Source organism: Scyliorhinus canicula, chromosome 4 (genome assembly GCF_902713615.1).
Source record: "Scyliorhinus canicula chromosome 4, sScyCan1.1, whole genome shotgun sequence".
Classification (NCBI taxonomy): Eukaryota; Metazoa; Chordata; class Chondrichthyes; order Carcharhiniformes; family Scyliorhinidae; genus Scyliorhinus; species Scyliorhinus canicula.
Window position 1 is genome coordinate 23,706,085 of NC_052149.1, and position 8,864 is coordinate 23,714,948.

Below are 8,864 nucleotides of genomic sequence, written 5' to 3' on the forward strand. Positions count from 1 at the left end.
GAATGTGGGCTTCCACAACTTGGACATTGTGACCCATGGCCGAAACCTTTGCCCCAAAGATCTGCACTGTGGATGCCACCCTTGCGGTGTTGGCCTGGATGGCACACACGGTCGACACCACATCCTGGTCCTGCATGGAGTTCTACTCCGCCAACTGCATCTGCAGGCGCTGAATGATTGCCGACACCCTTTCATGTAGTCCCTGGCTCTGTGACTGCATCTCCGTTATCGATGGAACCGCCCTTTGCAGAAGCCTGAAACCCATCCAGATGGCAGCTATTCCCTGGGGTTGGCCTTCCCTCCGACCGTCCGCCCCCTCAGGGGTTCCCACGTCCACCTGCTGTACCGCACCATGTCAGTAGTGCGGACCAGAGCAACGGCCCAAGGAGCCGTTTCACTAAATTGCCCAATCGAGGTGAGTGTCTCTGGGATGGTGGAGAGTGTTGCAGACAGCTGTGACGGGCAGTTAGTGTCGTCCCCGGACAGCTGCTCCGGGGTGTCTCGGGCTGTGGGTCGAAGACTCCTCTCCTTGTCCTCCTCCTCTTCGCTGCTCTCCTCCTTGGGTTGGGGTTGTGGTTAGGGTTGGGGGGGGAGGGGCACCAGAAAGGCCCACCTCATCGCCAGGTGATCCTGCATGACACAAGGCAAGATGCATTATTGGACCGCAGGTTGGGGTGGCTGGAGGAGGTGGAGGTGGGGGGTCAGTATGTGTGTTGGTGGTGTGGTGGTGGTGGGGCAGTGTATGTGTGTGGGGGAGGGGGGGGAAGTGTGGGGGTGGTTGTGGTGACACTCACACCATAGGGAACCACTACTCAGTGAGGTCTCACTTGCTCGCCAGATGCTGACCTCTGCCCGGATGACCGCCCCCTCCCCCGGTCCAGCAATCAGGCCCCGTGTCTGCTGCTCAGCTGTGGGGAGGGGCTGCAGGTACAGCGTCCCCCTTCGTCCCCTCTCATGGCTGTTGGGCGCCCGCTTTTCCTGGAGGAAGGGGAACAGGAAACACACTGATAGACAGTCAGATGCATGCAGCACAAAGGGTGGTTGGCTGATGGCCTTCGTGGCCAGGGCATCCGGCCATGGCGGCCAGTATAGGTGCTGGCAGGTGGTGCAGGATTGGGGCTCCGGTTGCCCCCCAGGTGGGGGGGGAGGAGCAGTGGGGGTTACGGGTGTGTGGGGGGGGGGGGGCGAGTGCCAGGGGCACAGTGTTGCCTACTCACCCTGGATGCCCCGAGGAGGTTGTGCAGTTTTTTACGGTACTGCCGGCCGGTTTTGGCGGTGTTGCCCACGGCGTTCACGACCTCTCCCACCTGCGCCCAGGCCCGGTGCAGGGCGGTGGGTGGCAACCGTCTCCCCACCCTGGGATACAAGGTGATCTGCCTCTTCTCCACTATGTCAAATAGGGTCTCCAGCTCAGTGTCCATGAAACAGGGTGGCACTGTCCTTGGTGCCATCTTGTTGTCTGGGATGAGTGTGTGTGGGGAGCGAAGCTTATATCTGGCTGCCGCTTGTCAGCCCCTTGAGTATCAATCCCACCTCCAGCGAATCAGACACCATTTTTCTTTGGAATTAGTCGTCTTCCATCTTGGTCGAGTGCGGGCCCATGAACAGTCAGTGGATTGGTCTGGGAATGGTGTCAATTTTGGCGTCGCAGAACATCATTGATTCAGTCCCGGAGTCAACACTTAGTTTCTGGCACGGAGAAAAGTTTGCCGACAATCTAAAGAAAGTTCTTAAACCACTATAGACTGATTCAACACCCTTGTTTCCAATTATTTGTGTTCTCAGTATTTTTCAGTGATTTTATGCTTCTGTGTAATTAATTTACTTGTAAGAAATTGGACCACTGGTTTTAGCCTGAATGCAATGACTTGGCGGTATTTATCACCTTTAGAAACAGACAGCCCTTGGAAATGAGAAATAAATGTACAGTTCAGACTGGACAATGAAGCTGTCACCCTATGTACAGCTCACTCATTGCTGTAACAACCTAAAGTGTTTTGTAGTCTATGAACAGACAGTAAATATATCACTGTGTTTTATGCATCATTGTAGGTATGTGAAGTTGGAAATTTCTCGATCCACATAGCCCTGAGGAACCTGCGTTCAGAGGGTAAGCACCTCTCTAACCTCCTGTGGCTTTTCTGTTGGTGGCCTACTCCCCAAGGATGTGGTTCTGTCATGAGGTTAAGTTAGAAAACTTCACTTTTTGAAGTTGTCTTAAATCCACTCCACCTCACCCTGCATGTAACCTCTCCGCATAATACCTCTGTTCTACCACAGGAAGAAGTCTTACAACACCAGGTTAAAGTCCAACAGGTTTGTTTCGAATCACTAGCTTTCGGAGCGCAGCTCCTTCCTCAGGTGATGCAGAGGTGGGTTCCAGAAACATATATATAGACAAAGTCAAAGATGCATGACGATACTTTGAATGCGAGCATTTGCAGGTAATGAAGTCTTTACCTGCAAATGCTCACATTCAAAGTATCGTCATGCATCTTTAATTTTGTCTGGAACATATCTCTTCATTCACCTGAGGAAGGAGTAGTCCTCCGAAAGCTAGTGATTTGAAACAAACAAGTTGGACTTTAACCTGGTGTTGTAAGACTTCTTACTGTGCTCACCCCAGTCCAACGCTGGCATCTCCACATTTGCATGTTCAGCGAATGGGAACAGAACAAATAAGATGAAATAATTTTGATGTACAATGTGTCTTTCAAATCCTCAGAATCTCCCAATGCACTTACCAGCTAATCAATTACTGGTGTTGATGCCAACAATGTGACAATATTCATACAGCAAAGCCACGCAAACAATACAGATTGAGCAGTTTTGGCCTATACTCACTGGAGTTTAGAGGAATGAGAGGAGATTATTTAAGGTATACAAGATGCTAAAGGGGATGTTTCCCTTGGACATTTTAGAACAAGAGGCCATTGTTTTAGGCTAAGAGGTGGCAGATTTAAAACAGAAATAGGGAGGAATTGCATCACTCAATGGGTCGTGAATCTGTGGAATTCTCGACCCCAGAGTGCAGGTGACACCGGAACACTAAACACATTTAAAGAGGAGATGGATAGGTTTTGAATTAGTAGCGGGATGAGGGCTATGGGGAGTGGCCAGGAAGGTGGTGATGTGGCTAAGATGAGGTCAGCCATGATCGTATTGAATGGTGGAACAGACTCGAGGAGCTGAATTGCCTACCCCTGCTCCTAGTTCTTATGTTTTTGTGTTATGGGATCATAGAATCACTACAGTGCAGAAGGAGGCCATTCGGCCCATCGGGTCTGCACCATCCCTCTGAAATGGCACCCTACCGAGGTTGACTCCCTCAAGGTGGAGGACTGGTTTTCCCTTTTGAGGACAGGAAGCACAAGAGGTTGGAGGGGGGGGGGGGGGGCGGGGGGAGCCGTCACTCATTGGGACTTTCACTGGGGCACCCCCTTAAATGGCATGAAGCCAATTAAAGACGGTGGGTGGTCTCTTGAAGCTGAAGGGCCAATCAGGGGCTTCAGAAGAGCAGCAGACTTTAATGGATGGCAATGTAACTGAGAAAGTACTTCAAGGTGGGAGGCATCCTCTCTCTGACTTTTTAAAAGACTTACTTTTAAAAATTGGTTCTTGCAGCAAGACCACCACTGTGGAGGGGAGGGGGAAGGTGAGGCGGGGGGGGGGGGGGGCTTGTGGGGGAGGGGAACAGCGAGAAATCCCTCCACAGGCATCCTGTGGCTGGTCTCACAGTCAGGCAGGGGAGGGAAGGCCTCTGGGCCTCGTCCATTGGTCCTCAGGCCTGCTGCCGGGGCCCATCAACAAGCACCTAAATTAATCCCCACCAGTGTGGGAAACCGGAGGGAGATGGTAAAATTCCAGTTGTGCTCCTTCAGTGAGGCTTGCTTAGATTCTTGACAAGTCTAATCAATGATCGCAGCTGGCCCCAATCCCACCTTCCAAAGAGAAAATGGCCTGGAAGCAGGTGGAGCTGGGAAAGTGGTACCCCAATCGGTGGGCCTCTGCCGAAAATCCAGCCAGGACATAAACCAGTCAGAGGTGAGAGCGTCACCACTGAAACAGGGCTGGACGTTTGGATTGGACTACAGAAGGCTGGACGTTTAGTCCTAGCCAGGGGCAGGAACTGAAGTGGGAGGCACAGAATGTCAGGCCACTTTCCAGAGCGGACAGAGTTCCAGGGAGACTTACCGACCTTCTTCACCCCCAACCACTGTCCCCACCTCCACCCCCACTCCACCTTACGCAGACTATCTGGGTGCAGCAGCCACAGGTCGCCCTGTGTGGAGGTGTTTGGCTGTAAATGCCACTTTAAATTTAAGTGTAAGTTATGTTCAACGTAAAATAGTTGGAGAGATGCCTCCATTTTGAAGTGCCTTCTCCCTCACCTACCTGCCTCTATGTCCTGCTCCTTGCTCAAGCTGAGATGCTTCTGATTAGCCCCAGTGATTTGAGAGCCCACCCACCATCTTTGTTTGAACATTGAGTGACTGGTTCCCACGCATTTTGACACCCATTTGAACAGAACAGCTGGGTTCAGAAACCCGGAAGAAAACTAAGTTGATTTTGGTCCTGTATTTCCCCATGTACTTCAAACATGCACCTTACAGTATAAATAACACAGGCACTGTATGACCAATCCCCATAATCCACTCTGATCAGAATGGTCATCAATAAGTATCATACCTGGCGGCACGATGGCGCAGCGGCTAGCACTGCTGCCTATCGGTGCCAAGGACCCGGGTTCAATCCTGGTCCCGGGTCACTGTCCGTGTGGAGTTTGTACATTCTCCCCATGTCCGAGTGGGTCTCACCCCACAACCCAAAGATGTGCAGGGCAGGTGGATTTCCCATGCCTCTTAATTGGAAACATTTAAAAAAAAAAGTATCATACCTTTCACAGAATGTTTCAAAAGAAAGCCTAACCTACGGAAATTGATCTTAATTTGGTTAGCACTGCTGCCTCACAGCGCCAGGGACCCGGGTCCCATTCCGGCCTGGGTAACTGTCTATGTGGAGTTTGCACGTTCTCCCCGTGTCTGTGAGTTTCCTCTCACAGTCCAAAGCTGTGCAGGTTGGTTGGATTGGCCGTGCTAAAATTGCCCCTTGGTGATGAGGTGGGGTTACAAGGATAGGGCAGGGGATTGGGCCTAGGTAGGGTGCTCTTTCTGAATGGTGGGTGCAGAACCGATGGGCCGAATGGCCTCCTTCTGCACTGTCGGATTTGTTTTGTTGCATTCTCTTTCTGGGCCTGCCAGCTCCTCACTGCCTGCTGTGGTTGAGTGTTAGATTTTGGTACTCACTGCCTCTGTCGGCAGCTGCAATTCACGTTGCAGAGATTTAAGAAGATTGTTACCTGAGCCAGCTTATCAAGATCTTAGGCTGATGTGAGGGTGAAGCGTACGTCACTCAGGAAGCCAGTTTAAGGTCTCAGGGAGCGATGACAACCTTTGTGTTTGGATGTTATCCCTATTTATGATGAGCATTTGTCTATTTTTCCCAGGATCCAAGATGCGCAGGATTCCTTACCCGACAAAGAACCCTTTCACTTGGCTCTTTTTCTTTGTGTCGTGTCCCAATTACACCTATGAGGTACGTTCACCATCGGGAGCACTCACTCGCCCATTTATAACCTTCACAGATGCTGCACAAATCTAACCGCGCACCTCTCGAACAACGTTTGTTGAATGTAACTTCCTGCATTAGACTGCAATGCCGCAGGTTTGGCAGAATTAATGTTACCCTTAAAACCCCTTTGTGGTGATATAACCGCTGTAGATATGCATACTTGCAGTAGGGGGATGTATGGCTGTACCTGTAATACAGGTTCCTCCGGTAAGCCCCTGCCGGCTAGCTCCGCCCACAGGGAGCTTGTGTATAAATATGCGTGTGAGTCACTGAGATCCTATTCTACAGCTGCAGCCGGAGGAATAGCATCCCACAGCAATAAAGCCTCGATTGTACATGTCTCAAGTCTTTGTGTGCAATTGTTAGCGCCACACCCTTATCAACTAACGTGCTGGGTGTCGGATTTACCATCCCTGATGGATTATAGAATTTGCCTGCTGTCAGAGCTGGCCTCTGTAACACGGCAGCAATGATTTCAGAAACTGTGGGTTTCTGGTGACACGGCACTTTTCAGCTTCTCTTCAGAAAGTCGGCAAGAGTTTGGGCGGGATTCTCCGCTCCGCCAGCCGCGTTTTTCTCAACCGCGTGCTGCTCGCTGACGGGCGGGACTCTATCTTCCCGCCGACTGTCAGTGGGATTTCCCACTGTAATCGCCCTACACCTCCAGGAAACCCACTGAAGGCTGCCGGCGAGTAAAATAGAATCGCAAAAACGACCAGAGTATTCCGGCCTTTATCTCCGATTCCTGCTCAACAGGCTGGCCTTTGGTACGCCCCTGCCTAGACTGGCAGGGAGGATCTGTCATTCTCCCTGGGGCGCTGGTATCCTGGCCTCCCACTGGGGGCCACCCTCCCCTCCAGGGTAACCCCATTGTCGCATCAGGAAACTGAAATATTCCATTCAGCCTCCGTAAACCTCAGTTGGCCAAGCTCTTAACAAACCCAGTTGTTGGCTGTTGACCTGCCCTCCCACAGTGTCAGGAAACTGGTATTTTCAGACAGTGGCCGTCTCGGTATCTGATCTTGGCGTGGCTTCCAAACCCCTGTCCTCATGCTTGCTGCTTCTCTGATATCCATGTATCTGACTGGGGTTGGTAGCCCATTGAGTTGGACAGGAGTCCAGCTGGAAATATTTGACTGCATTTTGAAGTGTAGTGAAGGGAAGAAAATGTTCCTTGAAGAATTTTTTTGTTCTGTCAACGCCTGAATCCCAAGATCCGATTACTAATAATTTGCTTTAACCATGGAAGCAGTATTTAAAGCAAACTAAAACCCCGAGAAACAGATTATTAATTTAAGAAGGAGGCCATTCAGCCCATCCAGTCTGCACCGACTCTCTGAAAGACCACCTCCACCCAGGCCCACCTCCCCACCCTATCCCCGTAATCCCACCTAACCTGCACATCTTTGGACTGTGGGAGGAAATCGGAACTCCCGGAAGAAACCCACATAGACATGGTGAGAATGTGCAAACTCCCCACAGACAGTCCCCCGAGGCCGGAATTGAACCCGCGTCCCTGGCGCTGTGAGGCAGCAGTGCTAACCACTGTCCCACCGTGCCGCCCGTTTTTTCTTCTGGGCCTCGGTCATGAACGCCCGGCCAAGGCCACCCTTCAGCTTGTTTCCTCCACTAACAAGCTCAGCGCGTCAAAGCAGGAAGTGGCTGACGTCCCAATGTCTGAACTTCCCCCCTCACCCCCTTCTCTGGCCCCCCCCAAGCCCCAATTTACCAAAAAGGGGGTCCTCGAGCTATATTCTGTGCCGAGAAAGAACATACCAACTACATTTCTGACAATGCTACCTGCTATATTGCAGTGAAAAGCAATAATCAGGCGTCAAATTGTGATCATTGTTATTTGCTTGTTGATCTACAGGTGGGATCCTGGATTGGTTTTACTATAATGACACAGTGTCTTCCAGGTAGGACAATATATGGCAGCGATTTAAATTTTCTTACAAAATGATTCAACACAGGTGCAGAATGAGGGTTTCTAAAGACATGTCTGAAATTGTCATTTTAACCTTTTCCTTGTCTTCCAGTTGGTCTCTTCACTCTGATCGGTTTCTTCCAAATGACCGTCTGGGCGAAAGGCAAACACCACATGTACCTGAAGGAGTTTAAGGATTACCCCACCTTCCGCATGCCAATTATTCCATTTTTGCTGTAATGTAACACAGTGTGAAACCACGGAGCAGCAAACGGAACAAAGACTTCTTGCCAAGAGCTTTCAACCTTATCAACGTTCTTTATCAGGGCCTTCAGTGCATGTCATTCTTCAGCAGGGACTGCCAATTTAAACTGCTCGCCTCGTGGCCGTGTTATTGACTCAGGTCTCCGCTCGGAACACACTCCCCCCTCCCCCCCAACCCCCTCCCACCCCTTCAAGACTAGTGTTAGTTGATTATCTTATTATTCTTCATTGTTGCATTGTAAACCAGAAAGATCCAAGACTAGAACCGCCCTCGTTGTTTCACACTAACTTTGCCTTACTGCGATCCTCGAATGTTTAATCGCTCCTCATGTTGCACAATGATGGGCTTTGATATTTCACAGTCCGATGAGCATGTTTACTGTTACCTAAGTGTAGGCCAGAGAATTCCACCATCGGGTTATATATTCGGATGCTGGCAATACACACGGATGCGAACAATAGGTTCAGGGCAGCCTATGTGTGTTATTTTTTAGACTCCTTTCATTTAATACTTGTCTTTGAATAAGAAGTTCAGCTGAAATGTTTTCTTCTCTTTACAAATCCATAGGTGCGCAATAAAGGAAGAAATGTGAGAGGTTCTGGTGCTGTCTTCTTTTAAATTATTTTTGTGGGATGTGGGCTCTCATTTTTCCTGCCCATGGCTAATTGCCCCTTGAGAATATGGTGGTGAGCTGCTTCCTTGAGCCGCTGCAGTCCGTGTGGTGTAGCTCCGGGGAGGCGGTGGTGTAGTGGTATTGTCACTGGACTAGTAATCCAGAGACCCAACGTAACGCTTTGGGGACCCGAGTTCGAATCCCGCCGTGGCAGATGACGAAATCTGAATTCAATGAAAATCTGGAGTAAAAACTCGAACAAAGAACAATACAGCACAGGAACAGGCCCTTCAGCCCTCCAAGCCTGCGCCGACCACATGTCCTATCCAGACCAACCGCCTGTATCCTTCTATACCCCGTCTGTTCATGTACCTATCCAGATAAGTCACTAACGTATCTGCCTCAACCACCTCACTTGGCAGCGCATT

The 8,864-nt window shown here is 50.3% G+C and overlaps 1 protein-coding gene across 3 annotated transcripts in view; it reads left to right on the forward strand.

Annotated features, from left to right (window-relative positions):
- Positions 1–8,417, forward strand: part of LOC119964420 (very-long-chain enoyl-CoA reductase-like) — a 146,429-nt gene extending 138,012 nt beyond the window's left edge. For all 3 annotated transcript variants that reach the window (XM_038793869.1, XM_038793870.1, XM_038793868.1), the window contains 4 exons: positions 2,053–2,110; positions 5,507–5,595; positions 7,505–7,550; positions 7,671–8,417. In XM_038793869.1, coding sequence (XP_038649797.1) covers positions 2,053–2,110; positions 5,507–5,595; positions 7,505–7,550; positions 7,671–7,798 — 321 coding nt within the window. In that variant the 3' untranslated portion in view covers positions 7,799–8,417. The remainder of the gene's footprint in view (positions 1–2,052; positions 2,111–5,506; positions 5,596–7,504; positions 7,551–7,670) is intronic.
- The last annotated feature ends 447 nt before the right edge of the window (positions 8,418–8,864 follow it).